This window comes from Oncorhynchus nerka, linkage group LG27 (assembly GCF_034236695.1).
Source record: "Oncorhynchus nerka isolate Pitt River linkage group LG27, Oner_Uvic_2.0, whole genome shotgun sequence".
In the NCBI taxonomy this organism is placed as follows: domain Eukaryota; kingdom Metazoa; phylum Chordata; class Actinopteri; order Salmoniformes; family Salmonidae; genus Oncorhynchus; species Oncorhynchus nerka.
Window position 1 is genome coordinate 19813270 of NC_088422.1, and position 22905 is coordinate 19836174.

General features: G+C 40.6%; 1 protein-coding gene across 1 annotated transcript; it reads right to left on the reverse strand.

Moving 5' to 3' along the window:
* Positions 1–155: 155 nt before the first annotated feature.
* LOC115111309 (formin-binding protein 1-like) lies at positions 156–22572 on the reverse strand. Its single transcript, XM_065011432.1, has 17 exons — positions 22333–22572; positions 20786–20901; positions 17828–17884; positions 16769–16916; positions 15474–15536; positions 15285–15389; positions 12542–12556; positions 8412–8540; positions 7919–8065; positions 6928–7116; positions 6253–6435; positions 5826–5840; positions 4940–5049; positions 4703–4835; positions 4215–4342; positions 3693–3829; positions 156–3371 (listed from the first exon to the last, which is right to left on the reverse strand). Exons 1-17 carry the CDS (start codon positions 22360–22362, stop codon positions 3193–3195), a joined length of 1884 nt encoding a protein of 627 aa, XP_064867504.1. The 5' UTR covers positions 22363–22572; the 3' UTR covers positions 156–3192.
* Between the last annotated feature and the right edge of the window lie 333 nt (positions 22573–22905).

A 22905-nucleotide genomic window follows, 5' to 3' on the forward strand; every position in this document is an offset into this window, starting at 1 on the left:
GCATGTTGTAGATGTCCTAACCGACTTGCCAAAACTATAGTTTGTTAACAATAAATTTGTGGAGTGATTTAAAAACGAGTTTAATGACTCCAACCTAATGTAAACAGTATGTATTAATCATTCATCAGGCTTATCTAAAGAATATAATACATCCCTTATTTCCATTTCATAGTGTCATTTATTTCCAAACTCCAACATAGTATATTAGATTTCAGAAAACATTTCTAGGTGAAACAAATCCCAACGTAGAACAGAGGTATTATTCTTCTCAAAATAAATAAAACTGGCATTATTTGACTAAGAAAAAGAATAAGCATGATTCCAAGCTTTAGCATATAGTTATCACATATCGCACACCAGGGTATATAATTACATCATTAATGTCAACAGTCAAGAAACAAACCTTGCTTTCACACCAGTTCTGTACAGTATAAGGAACAGTACACAGTGAATTCAAAGCACAAAATACTTCTAGAATACACTGAAACTTCAGTTCGGTAATATGCATCTCTATCAGTAGACATACAAATACTGCCATTTGTCAGTTTGGGTTGGTAATCAGCTAATGCAAAGAGCTGCAGCTCCCAGATTAACTTCAGTGAAAATAAGCTTTAAAACAGAAGTGAGATATGAAACTGTCAGTGTCTCTCTGGAAGATGGCAAAACTGCATGGACATATCAATAATTCCTTGAGGAAGCAAAATGGTCATGCTTGCATTGACAAAAGAAATCACAAACACGTTTTGTTAAAATGACAAAACCACAGGCACAAACACAGGGTAAGAAAGGACCAAGGCAGGACCCCATAAGTGATGAGTTAACGTAATAGATAGTCAGACTCCCGATAGGACTGGCACAGGCATGACAGGGCGAGCATGCATGCGTAGAGAAACACAGCGCCAACCGAAGAGTAGCTTCCGCCACCACAAGTAGCCAGAAAGAGAGAGAAAAGGAAAAGCAAAGTGTGAGAGACGGACAAAGAGTTGTGAGACAATCACCATAGTTACTGCATGTATGGCGGTGTAGCCAGAGAGAGCAGCTGTCACTCATATTGAAAGGCAATAGGAGAAAGCAAAATGAGAGATCCGTCATCTCCGCTCAGATTGTATGCTTACCAGTAGACCTGCACTGAGTGCTTGAGTTAGACTATAACACAATGCACTCATTTGTCAAAGTTTCCAACTAAAACTCAAAGGTAAATTTGGTGCCAAAACAAATGTGTGCAGATTTGTTGCAAGCCAACAATCGGTGTCATTTAAGTATGATCGGTATATAACCTATATACCCCTAAATAGAAACATGGGTGTGTACAGTAATCGTGAGGCATTACTGTGTTGAATAAGAGCTGGAATTGAATTCCCCTGGAAAATCAGCAACATTGTTCCAGTGCTAAGAAAGACTTGGACTGTTATCTAATTGACATTACTGTAAACATGTTTTTGTGTGGCGCAGACACAGTGGCTTTGCCATGGGGATTAAGCAATTCAATTCCAGCCCAAGTGTAGTGGTGTTTTCCATGGGTATTTTCCTAAGTTGTAGTGTTTGTTGTGATGATAGCTTGAAGGCAGGTTTGGAATAGTCAATATGTAACAAGGCCGTCTCAGACTCCCCCCTCCCCTTAAACAGGTACCGCCCCTGGGCTCAAGGTACAGTAGAATAGCAAGCAGCCACAACATGAACATACTCATCTGCAGTTAGAAAAACAACAAGCAAGCTTGCAGAAACAATCAATAGGAAAATGACTAGAAATGGTGGTTGCCCCGCAATGTGTGTTGTTTTTGCTCCATTCAACAGAACCCCACAATGGATTCCTGTACTGGGTCGCAAACTGGACTGCCTTGCAACTTGTCCCTTTAGTCTGTCGTCTCTCTGACTACAGTTTTAAGAAGAGGGCACTTTTTGAAGGACCTGTGCCCTGCCATCCCTGTGCGAGCCAAAGACTTTTAGGAATCTGCAATAAGAAAAAAAGCAAACAAAAAAAGCAAACAAACAAAAATGACACGACATGTTAGAGGTGATGCATCAAGACACGAGGAAAGTCATTCCATGACATTCCTTCACATTCTGAAAATGATGGTGGCAGATTACGTTTCCCTAGAGTTGAGTCTGTGCTGCACGAGAGCAGGTTTCTGACCGTCAATGGCAAATCAACGTACAGAAAACTTGAGGCTACATGTGTTAAACATTTTCCAAACAGAGGAATATCACCTGGTTGCAATACTATGTCTGATTTGACTTACTTTGACTTATCAATTGGCTCAAGCATGCAGAACAACTCCGTATCAAATAAAAAAAGCAAAGCAGGGATATATTATTCATTCTAAAAAAAAAAAGATTAATCACATGCCAATGATAGAATGGTAGTGGGTGCGTTACCATGTGTCTCAGAATGAAATGAACGTTTGTCTGTCGAGAACACCACTGTAAACCTCGCACAACATTCAGTCATTTAGGCGCTTCAATGAAGCCCCTTCGTCAGATTTTGGAGGAGAGTCAACAACCGTTTGTAGAAGAGAATATGTTACTAGTCTGTTGTACCATCCTAATCAAGATAACATGCAAGCCATGTTCTTTACCTTTGCTGTGTAAACAGGCATGTCCTCTTTGAAACATGCCACATGCAACAACTGATTTAATTTGTGAAGCAGAGAGGCAATCTCTCAGTAATCTCCTGCCAATGATGGTTGCTCAAGTGCAGATTTGCGATGTACTGTTAATGCAATGCAGTGCAGGCTGGCAGAGCATAACGAACCTCCCTTTAGGCATGCAATAATAGCTATTCCAAATAGGAATTGATATGTTTAGATGCAATGCTCTCTAATATGAGAAACTGTATTTTGTTGGTCAAATAAATCAATAAATTGACATTGGTTATTATTATTAGTGCTAGAAGCAAGGCGTAGCTGATATCGACAGTGGGGTCGAGACAACTTAACTTGGTTCTGACAACTTATCACATCCACACGTCTTCATACACACAAACAAACACTTTTCCAAAATCAGTTTCAACGGGTGCAAAATGGTAGAACGTAAAAAGCATAAAGTATAAATGTAAATACAGTCCGTTGTTCTGAGAGTTCCGTCTCAAATGGTTCTGTGATATTTCTGAAACACCAGAGTTCAGGGGGTTTGAAATGTCAGGATATTTGTTTTTGCTGCTCCACCCATTTCCCCTCTCTCAAACAATGACAATTATATGTATGTCATAGCACCTTTGGCATTTGTGTCGAAAAAGACCTTGATGTAAGATGTGGGTACGTATCCCTCTTCATCCTCGTTCCTGCGCACCCGCGTCCACCCGTCACCCTTATCCTCCTCGATGACATACAGCAGCTCCCCCTCGGTCATGGAAATGGTGCCTTCGTTCTGACCTGAGAAGGGGAAACAGGAAAGAGAAAACAGCAAGTTACTGTTATTTTGCAGCTGACTGTGTTAAAATGTTACTCACATCCAAAATGCCTATGCTGCACCAACAGTAGATCGTTAATGTGAAAAACTCTCGCAGGGTGATGCAAAGCACCAAGTTCATTTGCAATCATTTAACAATAACCTATGTAATGATATAAAGTTTACATTTCTGAATATGCCCCGATGATTTAAATCCTCTTTGCAGACCTTTTTGTTAACATGACGGAAGAAGCCGCTTCCCTGTTATTTGACCCAGGTGAGACGTCTGTTCTGAAAATAAATACCTTCGAAAGGGTAGAGTGATTTGCAGGTTCCGATAGTGGGGAGTGGGTCCTCGTAATCAAAGTCGTCATCAAAGTCGGTGCTCCGAGATTTGAGGTGATGCTCTGTGCTATGATCCTCTGTGTAGCTTCCGTCCGGGCTAACCACATGAAGAGCAACAGTAAAGACCAACAACATGGATACTATATGTGTCATTTTTCAAGTCACCGGCCTCCACTGGTGCAAACCCAAATATATCATTCAAGGTTACACATATGGCCCTGGTGAGATTTGTCAAATCCATAAACTCATACATTTAAAGCATTATTAATACGCATACATTGAGTCAATTGACAGTCCTTGTCAGTTATATTTAGAGCATAATAGATAATGTGCAACAAGCCCAGAAACAAGTTTTAGTCAAAACATATGGTAATCTCTTGTGACAGACATTGTTAGCTAGCTAGTGCGAGGTTTGGTTGTGTTTTTTCCCCGTCTGCTAGTCCACTGTTTCTGAGATATAGTAAGGGGCACATAGGTTCTACCTCTCTCGGTTGACATGTGCACAGTTGTTGTTCACTGTTGTAGTAGTCTGGGAGTTGTACAATCCACTTGGTGGTCTGTGTTTGTCACTCTTCTCTGCTAACCTGGTCTCCACCTCTAACAGCCAGGCCTGCAAACAGACATCAAAAGGTTTAGACTCAACAATACTTCATTTGTAGTTGATGATACATTTCAAGGTTTATTCATCGTCCAACAAAATGCTCACCTTCTCGACAATGCAACAACCACAATAAAAGATATGAATACGGACATACATGAACTAGTGTGTGGAACACCACTCCCTTCTTCTTTATTTTAGATCGGCGTGGGAAAATGAAGGGAAAGTCAGCAGTGAAAGACTCAGACACAGGATTCAAGCCCAGATCTTAGTGTGTGGTCTGGAGTCGTCAGCCCCACCACTAGAACATACTCTGGCAAACAAAATATCTAACATGCATCGACATGGATCCTTTGTAACATTTCAACTTACTTCATATTTCCTTGCATCCAGTTGTAACTTGTCAGTATTTTGGCAGATCTCCTCTAATCGTGGGTCCACACTGTTGGCGTCCCCCATGTGTGGGTTCTTTATGTACACGTCCTTCATTTTAGACAGAGCCTCCCTACAACGCATTCATACATCCATATTGAAGAATTGTTCCCGTTTTTAGTTCGTTTAAAACTCCTTATCTATATTCACAATTGGACTTTCACACATGTACTCTACCTCTGATCCATCTCTTTTTGTATTTCCTTGTTGATGTCATTGATTTTGGCCTGGAGCTTCTTCCTCCTCTGTTCAGGAGGCAGGTGACTACAATCTTCAGGGCCAGAACCCTATGAAAAAACAAACCACCAAATAAACACTCAGACATCCTCCTACTAAAAGAAGCCTAACGCCATGGAGCAGTAACTTTTATATATGTTTACTGTCTTTATCTACCTTGCTGTGAAAAGGTTTTTGCCCCTTTTCTCATTTTCTCTACTTCTGCACATTTTCTATACTGAATGTTATCAGATCTTCAACCAAAACCTAATATTAGTTCAAGGGAACCTGAGTGAAAAAAGAAGAACACAATAATTAACATACTTGAAAACCGATAAATGTCACTGAGTTACAGCAGTTCTGCGTGGAAGAGTGGACCAACATTTCTCCACAGGGACGTGAGAGACTGATCAACAACTACGGGAAGCATTTGGCTGCAGTCATTGCAGCTAAAGGTGGCACAACCAGTTAGTGTGTAAGGGGGCAATAATGTTTTCACACAGGGGAATTTGGCATTGCATAAATTTAACTAAATAAATCAAATAAGTATACTTTTTTGTTGTTATATGTAAACTCAGGTGCCATTTATTTATTATTAGGTTTTGGTTGAAGATCTGATAACATTCAGTGTCAAGCATATGCAAACAGAAAAAATTCTGAAAGGGGGCAAATAGTTTTTCACTGCACTTTATTGTTGTCAGCAACAATGAGATCTGAGATTAGCATATTTAGTTGAAAGTACACCCTTTAGATTCATCTATAGTGATGTAGATTGCATTTGTAATGTGTGCATTACAAAATCCCAATCATCAACCATCTGAAGAGTTATGAAAACAGTAGTGCTTACCAGCTTGAGAGAAAGCTTTCCAAGTGAGGGGAGACAATGGGACGAAAAAGACACAATGTCAACATACGCTTGAAACTTTGAGACGGAAGTATGACACTGTACAAGCAGCAATGAAGGGTTGTGGATATTAAGGTACATGGCATGTCAGTCTGAACAGTTAATTCGCCGTTTGCAGCATTTTGTCCACCTACAGTATAAACAAATCTTAAACCACATGACACACACACACACACACCAATCGTAAATTGGAAATTTGGACACAGTGCCAGAATAAACACAACTTCCATACGATTGTCTGCAGGTGATAGGCCAGGTCAGATGCCATTTAAAGGGAACGAGCAACAGTAGGAGCCACTATCAGTAGCCCATAGGCACCACGTCAATGTCATAAGCACAGAGTCAATCTCCCTGTACACAATCAACTTACCCCACGCTTCAGACTCCTTAAGCATTGCATTTTATGTTTGGAGGTCATGAACTCGTTGAGGCGGTGGGAGAGGGGCTCACTGGGTTGCTGGGGAGACTGGGGGCCGTTGGGCACGGCAGCAGGTGATGGGGAGGTAGGGGGGGGAGGGGGTGGTTGGCGTGGGGAAGCTAACAAAGACATAAGCTATGGGTAAGGGTCATGGAGTGGTATGGAACAAAACAATAACAGAACGAAATCAGGAAAAGTAACACCAAAAATAATGAAATGATGGAAGAACAACAAAGAATATGGTTACCAACACTTAAGACGGCAGCGGTTCAGACACTGTGTCCAGTTCAAGTTAAACATTTAGATAAATAGTGTTTCCAACAAGCATTTATTTCATATTATATTTTTTTTTTTCCTTCTGCAGTCCAGTCGGACACCAGGGCCGCGTTGAGTCAGACACCAGGGCCACGTTGAGTCAGACACCAGGGCCGCGTTGAGTCAGACACCAGGGCCGCGTTCAATGATGAGAGTGGACAGGATTCCTTATTCTTCATGTCAGAGATGTGCGTGTGTTCGTCAACATGTATTTTTGCCTGAACCTTCCACAGCGTGGTGCCCTGCCGAACGCGACCCTGGCTAGTACAGTAGGTTGAGGACAGTCTTGTGGACTGATGGTGTTATCCTTACCTTGTTTCTCTTGATGAAAGGCCACAGTTTTCCCCTGCTGTTGCTGCGGCTGGGCTTGCTCTCCCCTTGCGAGTTTAGATAGCTGGACTCTGACACTGTCCGCCTCATAGACAGACTATAGTCCTCAACCTCTACGTCGCCGGGTGGCTCGAAGCCAGACTTGTAGGATTCCACCACATGCTTGGTGTCCTGTTGGGGATTGTGAGTTCATTAATGTATAACAGACAGAATATTATGAATATTTACCAAATGCATTTCAGCTTGAGGGCACCAAAATGAACCAAATTGCAGAAACTCATTTGCACTTTGAAGTACAAGTATTCCTCACGGAATCCGACTTCAAAACTACGGCATTTTAAACTCTTATCTGGCGCAGGGAGACACAATTACAGCAAAGCCATGGCTCTTCAAACACACCACAGAAAGCATTTTAGAGTACAAGGGCTGATCTAGGAGTTTTATCTTCGCTATAATAAATTAATGGGGGTTGGGGGGCTGATCCTAGACCAACACTGATCTCAGATACATAGTAAAACTGAGTTCACGCTACTGTATTTATTTGTATTTTTTTAAATCATAGGTAAATGTATATGTCAACAAATGCCCCAAAACTGGATTCCTTTGAGATATAGAATAAAACTGGTCACTATCGGTTATGACACCCGTGTTGACTTTAGCAACAATCAACATTTCATTCATGTGAATGTGGGACAGCCATTAAAGAAGCACCAAAGTCAGCGTTTTGATGGTGTAAATAATTGATCTTCTCCTCCTATATTTAGTGGGCTGCTAACCCTTTACCGCTTCAGCAAATAGAACCACGAACAACTGCAATAATATTCTCTCAGCTCTTTTATATAGAAATCCAGTCAAATGATGTCACTGAAATGTAGAACAGATTTTTCTATGCACTTTCCTGGCAGTTTGTCACTATGTAAAATGACTGTACATAACAAGAACCATGTTATAAACATGCAGTAGCCCTACTAACCATTTTTGGCTCTATGGATTCTGCTGCTTTGGTCATACCATCTAAACATTTGCCAACAATAGGTAGCACTTTCCGATCGACCTCTGCGTAAGTCTTCATAGACTCTCCCACTCTCTCTATACGTTTTTCTTCCATCTCCTGTAGTTTCTGCAGTAAAGAAGACATTCTTAGATTAAAATAGAATTGTGTGTTGCAAAACACATACAAATCAGTTATATTGTGAACAGGGTGGATGTGAGTACTGGCAGTACTTTACTAGGACTGAAATAGGTGCCGGTACTCATTTTGGGTGCCTGTACTGTTGATGTATTGGTGCAAGAGCTCCATAATAGTTTTGAGCAAATCCTCTATGAGGTGCAGTTGCTCAAGCAGTAGAGATGTTGAGGAGCTCCAGTGAGCTCCTGCCCAAGTCAAGCACTGAGCACTGGTGAATGCTATGTGTTTCTCCCCGAAGCGCTTCCAATCAACCTGTACTGTGAGTGAGGTGAACTACCTGAAAGATGTGAGGTATGAGGGTATGATAATGTGCATTCTGCTCTTTGTTGAACTTCTGCAGGAAGGTGAGGTATTCATTCTTGCTGTCCTCTGCCACTTGGTGTTTCATCTGGGCCTGATGTCTGGCCTGTATACCGAGAGGGAGTTCAGAGAGGGTTTAAAGCACGTACGCCAACAAGTGGGACTGTAAAACCTTGCGTAGTTCCACAGTACATTGTGTGTTAACACGCATAACACTGAACAAAGCAAAGTCAATATTTAAAAAATTATAAACAGAATGTGAATAATATTGAACTGAAATCCCCATACAGACATATAGTATGCTTGAGTTAAAGCACAAAAACAACACAAATCTCAAAACCACACATAAGTACCACTGTCGTTATAGTCCACAGCGTGTTGTAAAAAAAATAGCCAAGCGTGGCCTAGGACTGTATACAGTGTGGAGACTTTATTCACCCCCAAAATAAATATTTTCATCAAATGATCACGAGAGAGTAGAACCAACCCACCCTTATCCTCTTATTACAGTTACATTTTATGCACCTGACATTTCAGGATCTTAACAGTGTCAATGAATATTTCATATGGCTCTGCCACTTTGAACAAGACAAGGAAACACGGCTAAGGGAAGCGCTTAGGCCATAGATACATTAGTGGCAGGAAACGAGAATTCTGTGGCTTTCCTTTCCTCTTGGAGGGAGAGAGGAGTGTTGATAGTGGATATAGTAAAGCATAGTAGAGTTATACAAATGATGACCTGAGGGTTAGTATGTGTATCAAAGCTGAACTATGCGGTGTTACTTTGCTGGGAGTGGGCCTCCCCTATAGTGTCAAGAATGTGTATTTTACCATGCCAGGAAGTCAAGACCATTAGTTAATGTCAAGTAATGTAGCTCCTCAATTCACATTTAATGTTTATGATGACCAGACGAAGGAAACATTGACCATAACAAACAACAATAACAAAAGAAAACAGGTTAATTTAGCATGCACATACTCCACAAAGATACAGTATGAACACAGACAAACTGTACACTGACAGGACAGGATCTGGATGTTGTTTCAGCAGACCGTTGAGGACTGTATCCATAGCATAACAGGACTCAGATTAGTCAAACAAAACATTTTGTATGCATGACATTATACCTTGCAATCTAAACAATTATGCATTTTATTTGTGCCTATATTTATTATGTGTTTCTATATGAATATGTTTATAGATGCGTCTATTCGCTGTAGTGTCATTCAATTACCATTTAGGAATAATGCACCCACTAACTAACCACAGCAGTTTCTTACTTTAAATACCCATTCCAATTCATAACTGTGTCCCTTCCAAGTCTTTGGAGATCTTATTTTGAAATGACGTTCCGAGTGAAACCAGCAATAGTACACTATATATACAAAAGTATGTGGACACCCTTCGGCTATTTCAGCCACAGCCATTACTTACATGTGTATAAAATTGAGCACACAAACATGCAATCTCAAACATTGGCAGTAAAATGGCTATACCGAAGAGCTCAGTGACTTTCAACGTGGCAAGGTGATAGGATGCCACTTTCCAAAACGTCAGTCAGTCAAATGTGCTGGATGGGCAATTGGAAGAGCTGTTATTGTGAAGTGGAAACGTCTAGGAGCAACAACAGCTCAGCTGCGAAGTGACAAACCACACAAACTCACAGAACAGGACCGCCAAGTGCTGAAGCACATAGTGTGTAGAAATTGTCTGTCCTCAGTTGCAACACTCACTACTGAGTTCCAAACTGCCCCTGGAAGCAAGAACTGTTTGTCGGGAGATTCACGTAATGGGTTTCCACGGCCGAGCAGCCGCACACAAGCCTAGGATCACCAAGCGCAATACCAAGCATGGGCTGGAGTGGTGTAAAGCTCGCCGCCATTGGACTTTGGAGCAGTGGAAACGCGTGATTGGGGACACTGCCCTGTGTAGGGTGCCGTCTTTCGGATGGGACGTTAAATGGGTGTCCTGACTCTCTGAGGTCATTAAAGATCCCATGGCACTTATCGTAAGAGTAGGGGTGTTAACCCCGGTGTCCTGGCTAAATTCCCAATCTGGCCCTCAAACCATCACGGTCACCTAATAATCCCCAGTTTACAATTGGCTCATTAATCCCCCTCTCCCCTGTAACTATTCCCCAGGTCGTTGCTGCAAATGAGAACGTGTTATCAGTCAACTTACCTGGTAAAATAACGGATAAATAAAAATAAAACTGGAAAGTTTGGTGGAGAAGGAATAATGGCCTGAGGCTGTTTTCAATGGTTTGGGTTAGGCCCCTTAGTTCCAGTGAAGGGACATCTTAACGCTACCACATTCTAGACAATTCTGTGCTTCCAACTTTGTGGCAACAGTTTGTGGAAAGCCCTTTCCTGTTTCAGCATGATAATGCTCCTGTGCACAAAGGGAGGTCCATACAGACATGGTTTGTTGAGATCGGTGTGGAAGAACTTGACTGGCCCTGACCGCAACCCCATCAAACACTTTTGGGATGAATTGGAACGCCGACTGCGAGCCAGGACTAATTGACCAACATCAGTGCCCGACTTCATTAATGCTCGTGGCTGAATGGAAGCTAGTCACCACAGCAATGTTTCAACATCTAGAGGAAAGTTTTCCAAGAAGAGTGGAGGCTGTTATAGCAGCAAAGGGGGGACCAACTCCATATTAATTAGAGGTCGACCGATTATGATTTTTCAACGCGATACCGATACCGACTATTGGAGGACCAAAAAAGCAGATGCCGATTAATCGGCCGATTTAAAAAAAAATTTTTTTTATTTGTAATAATGACAATTACAACAATACTGAATGAACACTTATTTTAACTTAATATAATACATCAATAAAATCAATTTAGCCTCAAGTAAATAATGAAACATGTTCAATTTGGTTTAAATAATGCAAAACCAAAGTGTTGGAGAAGAAAGTAAAAGTGCAATATGTGCTATGTAAGAAAGCTAAAGTTTCAGTTCCTTGCTCAGAACATGAGAACATATGAAAGCTGGTGGTTCCTTTTAACACGAGTCTTCAATATTCCCAGGTAAGACGTTTTATATTGTAGTTATAGGAATTATAGGACTATTTCCCTCTGTACCATTTGTATTTCATTAACCTTTGACTATTAGATGTTCTTATAGGCACTTTAGTATTGCCAGTGTAACAGTATAGCTTCCGTCCCTCTCCTCGCTCCTCCCTGGGCTCGAACCAGCAACACAACGACAACAGCCACCATCAAAGCATTGTTACCCATGCAGAGCAAGGGGAACAACTAAAAGAAGGCTCAGAGCGAGTGACGTTTGAAACGCTATTAGTGTGCGCTAACTAGCTAGCCATTTCACCTCGGTTACACCAGCCTCATCTCGGGAGTTGATAGACTTGAAGTCATAAACTGCGCAATGCTTGACGCACAACGAAGAGCTGCTGGCAAAACACACAAAAGTGCTGTTTGAATGAATGTTTATGCGCCTGCTTCTACCTACCACCGCTCAGTCAGATACTTAGAAACTTGTATGCTTGTATGCTCAGTCAGATTATATGCAACGCAGGACACGCTCGATAATATCTAGTAATATCATCAACCATGTGTAGTTAACTAGTGATTATGATTGATTGTTTTTTATAAGATAAGTTTAATGTTAGCTAGCAACTTACCTTGGCTTACTGCATTCGCATAACAGGCAGTCTCCTTGCGTTGGACTAGTTAACTGTAAGGTTGCAAGATTGGATCCCCCGAGCTGACAAGGTGAAAATCTGTCGTTCTGCCCCTGAACGAGGCAGTTAACCCACCGTTCCTAGGCCATCATTGAAAATAAGAATGTGTTCTTAACTGACTTGCCTAGTTAAATAAAGGTATAAAAAATATATATATAAAAATTCAAAAACATCGGCACCCAAAAATACCGATTTCCGATAGTTGAAATCGGCCCTAATTAATCGGCCATTCCGATTAATCGGTCCACCTCTAATATTAATGCCCATGATTTTGGATTGAGATGCTCAACAAGCAGGGGTCCCCACATACTTTTGGCCATGTAGTGTATGTCTACGGGTGTACATTGAACATAGAGACAGATCCTTAGAGACATACAGACGCCTGGTAAACCTACCTTGAGATAGCACCGCTATAAGACGTGATGGAAAACAAAAACAGAGTTAGTTTCAGAGCACTACAGACAGGTTTTAGATGTCCTAATTATGTGAAAGTTGTATTAATTTATTAGTAATGTACTGAATGAACTACTAATGAACATCTAGACTGCAAAAAGGCTTGAACTACAGTAGCAGTCAACATTTTGGCCACACCTACTCATTCAAGGGTTTTTCTTTATATTTACTATTTTCTACATTGTAGAATAATAGTGAAGACATCAAAACAATGAAATAACACATCTGGAATCATGTAGTAACCAAAAAAGTGTTAAACAAATCAAACTATATTTTCTATTTGAGATTCTTCAAAGTAGCCACCCTTTGCCTTGATGACAGCTTTGCACACTCTTTGCATTCTCTCAACCAGCTTCATGAGGAATGCTTTTCCAAAAGTATTGAATGAGTTCCCACACATTGAGATGGTTTGGGATGAGTTGGACTGCATATTATGCTGATCACTGTTGGATGCTTTTCCTTCACCCTGAGGTCCAACTCATCCCAAACCATCTCAATTGGGTTGAGTTTGGGTGATTGTGGAGGCCAGTTCATCTGATGCAGCACTCCATCACTCTCCTTGGTCAAATAGCCCTTACACAGCCTGGAGGTGTATTTTGGGTCATTGTCCTGTTGAAAAACAAATGACAGTCCCACTAAGCGCAAACCAGATGGGATAGCGTATCGCTGCAGAGTGCTGTGGTAGCCATGCTGGTTAAGTGTGCCTTGAATTCTAAATAAATCACTGACAGTGTCACCAGCAAAGCACCCCCACACCATCACACTTCCTCCTCCATGCGCCACGGTGGGAACCACACATACGGTGATCATTCGTTCACCTACTCTGCGTCTCACATAAAGACACGGCGGTTGGAACCAAAAATCTCAAATTTGGACTCATCAGACCAAAGGACAGATTTCCACTGGTCTAATGTCCATTGCTTGTATTTCTTGGGACAAGCATGTCTCTTCTTATTATTGGTATCCTTTAGTAGTGGTTTCTTTGCAGCAATTCCACCATGAAGGCTTGATTCATGCATTCTCCTCTGAACAGCTGATGTTGAGATATGTCTGTTACTTAAACTCTGTGAAGCATATATTTGGGCTGCAATCTGAGGTGCCGTTAACTCTAATGAACTTATCCTCTGCAGCCGAGGTAAGTCTGGGTCTTCCTTTCCTGTGGTGTTCCACATGAGAGCCAGTTTCATCATAGCGCTTGATGGTTTTTGCGACTGCACTTGAAGGAACATTCAAAGTTCTTGACATTTTCTGGATTGACTGACCTTCATGTCTTAAAGTAATGAAGGACTGTAATTTGTCTTTGCTTATTTGAGCTGTTCTTGCCATAATATGGACTTGATCTTTTACCAAATAGGGCTTCTGTATACCACCCTACCTTGTCACAACATAACTGATTGGCTGAAAGGCATTAAGAAGGAAAGAAATTCTACAACTTTTAACAAGCCACACCTGTTAATTGAAATGCATTCCAGGTGACTACCTCATGAAGCTGGTTGAGAGAATGCCAGGAGTGTGCAAAGCTGTCAAAGACAAAGGGTGGCCACTTTGAATAATCTAAAGTATATTTTGATTTGTTTAAAAAAAAATTGGTTACTACATGATTCCATATGTGTTATTTCATAGTTTTGATGTCTTCACTAATATTCTACAATGTATAAAATAGTACAAATAAAGAAAAAACCTTGAATTAGGTGCGTCCAAACTTTTGACTGGTACCTAATGTGGAATATAGTTTTTTATACTTTGACTATGGCATTTCTTGTATGGTTTTCAACTAATTTCATAGGGAAGGTGACTTTGTACAACAGTAAATGACACGAAAATGTATATTAACGTTTAATGATAACTTATTCTGTTTGGTTAGTCCATGTTAGCTTTCTGAGATTCTTGACTTTAGGTGGTACATTTCACTGTGTGATGTCAATAGTGCCTGAGAAGGTTTGCAAACTGTTTGCATCTTTGTACAGTTGTAGGCAACAATGTCATGGCTAAATCAACTGAAATCAACTCTTTGACTTGGTTTAAAGTTACAGGTGATTTGGCTAAATGTTTTTAACACTGCACATTTGCCCCCATCCCTACCATTGATTTTTGGTTAGTGGTGGTTTATGTTAACTGGAATTAGCAGTGGCTGTTTAAACTCAATTGTGTTGCCACTACTGTACATTGAGCTAGCTTTGTTTCTACGTTGGACAGATCAGATACCTGATAGACATGGTAAACTGTTTTTTTGCAATCAATAGTGAATTAGCACCGTTATCTAATCAGTACTGAAATAATAGCGATGTTTTTTGGAATCGGCATTGCACTGGTACAGTAATACGGCTTGGATAGCATCTGAGGAATAGAGTATAGAGTGAACAATGAGAAAAGCCCATTGCTGGAGCGCCATGAAGCACTATACCATTGTCTACCAGCAGTGATTCATATTTGGCTCCTACCCTACTTCCAAGAAGGCCACAACATTCTCTTGTCAGTGCAGCTGTTGCCACGCAAACCATGTTCACAGCTTCATGAGTAGGAGTGGAGTGGCGACTAAGAGTAGCTGCACATTCTCACACACACACACACAGGCGCCAAACGCACACACGCACGTGTGTGGGCCCACGCATGCACACACACACGTGATGAGCTCAAGTTAATTGTGTGTAGGAGTGAACATTTCTACGTCAGTCTATAACTTACCTTTTCGACATCTGCTTTAGTCACGTTGATGTCAGCATCTATCTTGTCGAAGTACTGCTGGGCTCTATCCGCCTCCTTACAGTCTCTCTCAAATCTCCGTTTACTCTGAAAAGAAGCAATTCACATGTCAAGTTGGAATGGTTCAGTCATGTATCTCTTCGATTACTCCTACTGCAGGAGGACACTTACGGATTCTAGTTGTTTCCAAGAATTCTCAATGTGTTGCTGAGCTCTGCGGCCATCATGGAAATGCTGCAAAAATAATTGTATATGTTAATCTGTTAAAAGGCGCATAAACAGCAGTAGAATCATTTGTGGTTTGAACCCTGAACAGTTTAGTATCTAGAACTAGACAGTCAAGAGACATCTACATCTCTTATGAAATATCTTATGACACTCCTTATGGTGAATGGAAGAGCTACGCACTGTAGACTACAAGCACATAACATCCCCACCAAAAAGACACATCTACTCCTTAGTCATTCCATGGAATCAAAACTACTGAACCAAAATTAAACTGACTAAAGAGATTTGCTGATGTGTTTATTCTTGACTAATGTAATGCTCCTCACAGCATATACAACCACCTCCAAGGGCCCTTACGGAATCTCACTGAAGGCTCAAAAGGCACCTCTGCTTTTGTTGCGAGTTGAATTTAAATGATAGGAGACGTAAACCATTGGTGTGGCTTTCAAAGCTAATGTTCAATGCCTGGTATCAGGACCTCATTTAACTACGCCATGTTCTAGTTAATTTTATAAATGAAAAAAACATACGTCGGAGTGAGCTATCGATCAAATCTACCTTTACTACAGGTTAGAAAATCAAAATAATGCAACAGGAATGGCAGGCCTGAAATAAGCTGGTTTCAAAAAACTAAAAAGGACTAACTCTCTCACTCTGAGCTGAGCCATGGTCAAAGACATGCGGTCAGACAAGAGGCCAAAACCAAAGCTTTACAAAAGTGTGTGTGCTATACATTCCTTTCATCATACACACCCCTCCCCCCATGTCATATCAGTTCCAGCCACCCAGCTCCAGACAAAGGCCTTGTCCACTTATCAGCAGTGGAGGCTACTATGGATGGGTGGGGACACTAGGGTCAACCTGCTCCCAATCCATTGATCTGGATACTTGACCCAGTTCTACCCCCGGGATTTACTGGATGGGCTGTTGTAAAATGATGATCAACACCATGACAGATTATCAGCTTGATCCCTGGCTGTGTCGGACACACCAATGACATAATAGCATTTTTGTATCAGCTCCAGCAATTAATTTAGCACATTTGTTAATCTGATTGTTATGTTTTCCAAAGCACCATACAGTGGTTGGCCCAGGATTGGCTGGTTTGGTTCAGATCATGTGACATCCATAATCTCTGGATAGCCTCACTACAAAATGGTTGAGCTGCCAATGATCACGATCTGGGAGAGTTCAAGTCATGTCTGAATGAGCGATACACAGGAAAAGGGATGTTTTACCGATTTCCTCTCTGCTTTTAACTCCTGGATGTATCGCGTCAGCTCACAGATGATGTGAGTGGTGAGATCCTCAGCCATGACTTCGTGTTGTCCCGCATAGTCGTTCAGCTCGTTCAGGGTCATCAGGAAAGCCCGACAGGACGTGTACCTGGTAACAAGACGAGATGTGACCACGAAATGTGTTTAAAAACTTTTTTCACATTTAAATCACGACAGCTTTATTATTATACATCCTGAGAAATATTAATGTCATACTTCTACAGAAGATTATCAGCACATTCCACTATCAGAGAGGAATATATTTGGTCATATAATATGATAAGAAAAAATGTATAAGTACTGTATATTATGGACTATATAATATTCAAAATTATAGCATTTACAGACCACTTTGACAGGGTCTTTGAGCGACAGGACATACTTAGAATTCGGTTTTTGTGATTTTGTGATTAAGGAGGGGAAATAAGACACAGATAACACCGTCATTTGGAAAAGGTTATATGGACACCCCTGATGCTTAAACCGATATTTCACTTCAGAATTGGTTAAAATTAGGTCACGGTTAGGGTAAGGATTAGGGTCAGGGTTAAGGGTGGCTAGTCGGTTTAAGCGTCATGAGAGTCCGTATAGCCCTTCCCCCCTCATCTGGCACTACTTTCTTCAAAGGCTTCCTCCCTTGCCTTAAGAAATGACTCTAATTTTCTCTCAAACAGTCACTATGCACATGTGTCTTGGAATTGTCCAACTGTTTAGCACATAAAACAAAGGATAACTTCTTGATGAAAAAAATGTATCCATCTGGAAATAACCTTGGCTTTAGCTACACAGTAACCTCCAGGGCAGATATGGAGTGTTTCACAGCAAGCCATGAAAGTCTAGCCATGTTAATCTGAAATAGCTATTTTTACCCACTAACAGCCGGTAACGAGTGGAGATGGGATATCAGCTAATTAATTACATGACTTCATGAATTCATCACAAAAAGAATAGTCACATTAATGTGCACGGTCAACCTGATATAGTGAACATTAATCCTTGATGCATTTACATTTCACTCACTTGTATTCATCTTCCTCTCTTGAGTTTTTCTTGGGCTGATATTTTTTCGATAGATTTCTGTTATGGAATGGAAACAAAATTCAGTACAGGTGTAGAAAACATTCAATACACTGTAAATGGGGTCACTGTGGAGAGATACAGAGGGACACATGTAAACAAAAATATAGTATATTTGTGTACTCATGGGGAAGGGACGCCCAGTGACAGGATGTCAAAATCTGCTGATGAATGGACGGGCCTTTAGCGGAGGTCACTCACAGTGCTAAATCCTGCTTTATGGCGACCCCTAACAGAGAGGGGTAATCCAGAGGCCTACTAATATATTTAATGGGCAACTAGAATTTTGATCCTGACAAGTGACAGATTATCCTCTGTGTACCTCTGCATCTGGGTCTCATATGTACAGATCTCTATGAACAACAACGTGATTGGACAAGAAAGAGCAGCATGAGAGGGGAAGTCATCCTTTAGCTTTAATGTGAAACTCAGGATTATTAATCCAACTGGGGATAGAGTCTTCCTGTGAAAGCACAACTGTGTGTGCAAGATTCATCTTGAAATATCATCATACTATCTGTACTAGAGGTCGACCGATTATGATTTTTCAATGCCGATACCGATTATTGGAGGACCAAAAAAGCCGATACCGATTAATCTGACAATTTTTTTTTATTTGTAATAATGACAATTACAACAATACTGAATGAACACTTATTTTAACTTGATATAATTTATCAATAAAATCAATTTAGCCTCAAGTAAATAATGAAACATGTTCAATTTGGTTTAAATAATGCAAAAACAAAGTGTTGGAGAAGAGTCTAAAAGTGCAATATGTGATATGTAAGAAAGCTAACGTTTCAGTTCCTTGCTCAGAACATATGAAAGCTGGTGGTTCCTTTTAACATGAGTCTTCAATATTCCCAGGTAAGAAGTTTTAGGTTGTAGTTATTATAGGAATTATAGGACTATTTCCCTCTATACCAACGCAGGACACGCTAGATAATATCTAGTAATATCATCGACCATGTGTAGTTAACTAGTGATTGTGATTGTTTTTTATAAGATACATTTAATGCTAGCTAGCAACTTACCTTGGCTTACTGCATTCGCGTAACAGGCAGTCTCCTTGTGGAGTGCAACGAGAGAAAGGCAGGTCGTTATTGAGTTGGACTAGTTAACTGTAAGGTTGCAAGATTGGCTCCCCCGAGCTGACAAGGTGAAAATCTGTCGTTCTGCCCCTGAACGAGGCAGTTAACCCACCGTTCCTAGGCCGTCATTGAAAATAAGAATGTGTTCTTAACTGACTTGCCTAGTTAAATAAAGGTATAAAAATATATATACATATTTTTTTTTTTATCTGCGCCCAAAAATACCGATTTCCGATTGTTGTGAAAATTTGAAATCGGCCCTAATTAATCGGCCATTCTGATTAATCGGTCGACCTCTAATCTGTACAATGACACTTAAGGTTCAAAAGAAAAATGTAAGACATTTCACATCATGTAATATAATATGCATCTTCTGAGTGGACTATCGGAAGCAGATACAGAGACTACCATGAAATGACACAGGGGCAAGAATTCCAGAATACATTTCTCCCCATGAATCACTGGTAGCCTCCACTCACTGTGCTCTGCTCCAGACCATCTATTCTTATGTGTTGCTAAGCAGATTGCCAGACGTGCCAGCCACCTTTTTGTCTGCTTGCAGCCACATGACAAATCTGGATCCTGACACAACAGCACATGGTGCAAATTCCATACGCCCAGATTCACGTTAACCCTTTGGAAATAAAATGACTCATAAGACCCTAGTCTCTCTTCTCAGGCCAGTTTAAACCCCTGCTTTTCTTTTGGGGCTTTTTGCCTAATTTATAAAGGCTTAATTCCTCCATTCAGTGTCCAATCCGTGCTGTCCATATTCTGATGTGTTTAGTCTATGGTTTCCTAAATCAATATACTACCAACTGTACAATCAACATATGTAAATAATTCAAATCTATTATGGCTGGTGTTGAAAAGTCACAATTTAACAAGACACCTCATATATGCAATCTAAAATGGTGCCATTAGTGATACTGGCTAGAGAACAAAACACACCCATAGGACAATCCAGTTCAGAGCTGATTGCAGCACTATTGCTGAGGCACAGAAAACACCTTATAATGTTCTCCAGATACAAGGTTAATGTTGGTTGATTATGCATGCAGGAATTTGCTGGTGTGTAGTCCTTGGTGAGTGAACGGCAGACAGCGATGCAACTCATCCACTGTCCCCGGGGACGACTCTGTCAGAGACTATCACTGTCTGGCAAGCACTCCCATATTATACAGTGGGAAGCTCCCAAGACCATTGCAGGATAACAAATGTGGGTCATTGCTATGGATAACCTAGTAACCATGGTATTGTGTTACCTATGCAACCTACACTTCTGGTTGCATCGAGTTAAAGACCTGTATCTGTTTATAATCCATCTCACTTTGTTGTTACATAAACTACCACCATTATGTGTTCTAAATTCACCTCTGAATTTAGAACATCACTTTGAAGTGGGCTGATATTTATACCTTTATTTGTGCCCTTTATTGAAAAGGCATTCTCTTTCAACTACAACATTGTAATGTGCAGTGATGGACTAGCGCAACGTAATATTACTGTACCACTGGGCCCTGTTGGCCTGGTGTATGCATGTCAGAAAAGTTTATCAAAATCTGAATACCACAGATAATGGTGTCACTCTTTGCGAGCATTACCTTTTGACATTGCACTTGATTGTAACATGACATAGATGACATTGGTGATACAGGCTCTGTAGTGTTTTATCAAAGTTACTCAAATCAACGAAACATACCAAAACATGTTTTAGTAGTCCTGTACTCAAGCGGTCACGCCTCCCATGAGAGACAGACAGTATCAAAATGGGGAGTGATGAGGATAATGTTTTCCCAGCCCTTACCTGATTTGCTTTGCATAGCTGATTTCAATTTCAGATCTCTCTTTGACAAATTTTGTATACTTCTCCACAAACTCAATGCCCCAGTGGGTGTGTTTTTCCAAGTTGTCAAACTGGTCCTGTAAGAAAATTAAGAGAAATTAAAATGAGAATAAATTATTAAACAAAGCAATAAGTTAATTCTAAAACTCACAAAAAATAGCTAGCCCTGGCAAGACTGGCTCTGAAGCGGCATGTAGCCTAGTAGTTAAGAGCGTTGGTCCAGTATTCGAAAGGCTGCCGGTTCGAATCCCCTAGGTGACAATACTGCCGATGTGAGCATGGCACTTAACTCTAATTGCTCCTGTAAATCGCTCCAGTGTCTGATAAATTACTTAAATTATCTCAGTGGCTTTTCTTCCTAAAGAACATTATTTTATTTTGCAGGCTTGAGACAATGTTTATGAATAGCAATGAGCTATTATGTTTAAATTAGAGAGGGATAGTGTACAGCAGTCTTTGTTGCAACACTAGGTCTGTAATTCTGCTGCTACTTTACTTTCTGCTGTTGTACAGCTACAACTGTATGTAGGCCTACACCATAAGATACAGGCGGCAAATTGTGAACATAATAGGACTATTGGCGTTCAGTCAGTGCGGTGGTATATGTATTATATGTTATGCACTCAAATGAACAATGTGGTGGCGGGTTACTTTTGCATCTATGCAGTGCATTCAATAGCCTATTTGTGCACACGCGTAGTCTGGCACATCTAAACAACTCAGTAAAATAAAAGAGCAATCCTATTGAACTATAGGCTAGATTTCATTTTCCAAAAGAAAACAATCGTTGCAAATATTGAATTCGTTATGTTGTACTTCACCCTCCGAGATGTGCCTTTTGTGAGCGCAAAAACGTCGTGTTCGCAGTTCTAGAGTGCCAATAGCCATTATTATTATTATTATTATATTATTATTATCATAATTATTATAATAAGGTTAAATGAGACAGACAACTGAAAAGAAACACATTCCCAAATGCGTTGCCTACAATACCGCGCTCGCTACAAGGTTACAAATGAAACATGTTGCCAGAGTCGCTACTATGTAGCTGTAGCTACTGTATCTCAATGCAGCTGTAGCGTAGCTACTGTATCTGCAGAGTATAGACCAGTGGTATGAACCCCATTTGCAATGGCTTCTTAGTGATTATAATAGGTTAATGGGGAATTATAGTGTAAGCAACTCTAGCTTTACACGTGGACAACATGGGGGATAGATATTGAGGTTCATAATAAATATGTATATCCATCACCGTGACTAAAACCCGATTCTGTAGCCAACAGCGCAACAGTCGACCAGTATAGAATATGCCACTGTTACTAGCCTATACCTCCGATAATGAAGCCTGCATGCACGCGCAGAGAAGCATCGTGAGCGTTATGCTCCCTCGCTACTTTGTTGTAAAGACATACACAAATACTTAGTACCTCAACTGATCATAAGGTTGACCATCAGATAAAAGCAAGAACGAGCTTCATTAACGGAAATATTTACGCAGTTCTACGTACCCACAGCTCCGTCCCCCATCTGCAACTCATGGTCTCAGAGCAATTTCTACCAAATTATCCACGATTTCTAAGCATGCGCCCAATGGTATTGTTCAGAACTATATCTGAGTACAAAGGTTTGTGTAGCTTTTCACCGACACATCCAGTCATTAAAAATGGTGATTTGCCGTCAGATATCGGGTTGATTTTTGCTCCTACATGTGGGGCACCCATCCGTGTAGCCCGATAACAGCACGCGGCCGCGCGCTTCACTGGGGAATCTCTCCTAGCTGCTGCTCACCGGTAGCATAGAGCGCTTGTTGTGATGTATAATGTATGGATAGACGTTGTGATACTCAAAACGGTGAATATTTGTTATTTCAACTGTGAATATTATTTAAACGTGAAACTATTCAACCCATAGCCTACCACAGTGCATTCGGGAAATGACCCCTTCCCCTTTCCACATTTTGTTATGTTACATCCTTAGTCTTAAAATGATTAAATTACATTTTTACTCAATCTACACACAATACCCCATAATGACAGACCGAAAACAGGTTTTTATAATGTTTAGCAAATTAATAAAAAACA

Excerpts from the sequence above, each read along its gene's own strand:
- LOC115111309 (XM_065011432.1), bottom strand. The coding sequence starts at position 22,362 with ATGAGTTGCAGATGGGGGACGGAGCTGTGG. Across the intron at positions 16,917-17,827 it reads AGAGAGGAAGATGAATACAA|GTACACGTCCTGTCGGGCTT; the intron begins GTGAGTGAAATG and ends TCTTGTTACCAG. Across the intron at positions 6,436-6,927 it reads CTTTCATCAAGAGAAACAAG|CTTATGTCTTTGTTAGCTTC; the intron begins GTAAGGATAACA and ends CCTTACCCATAG.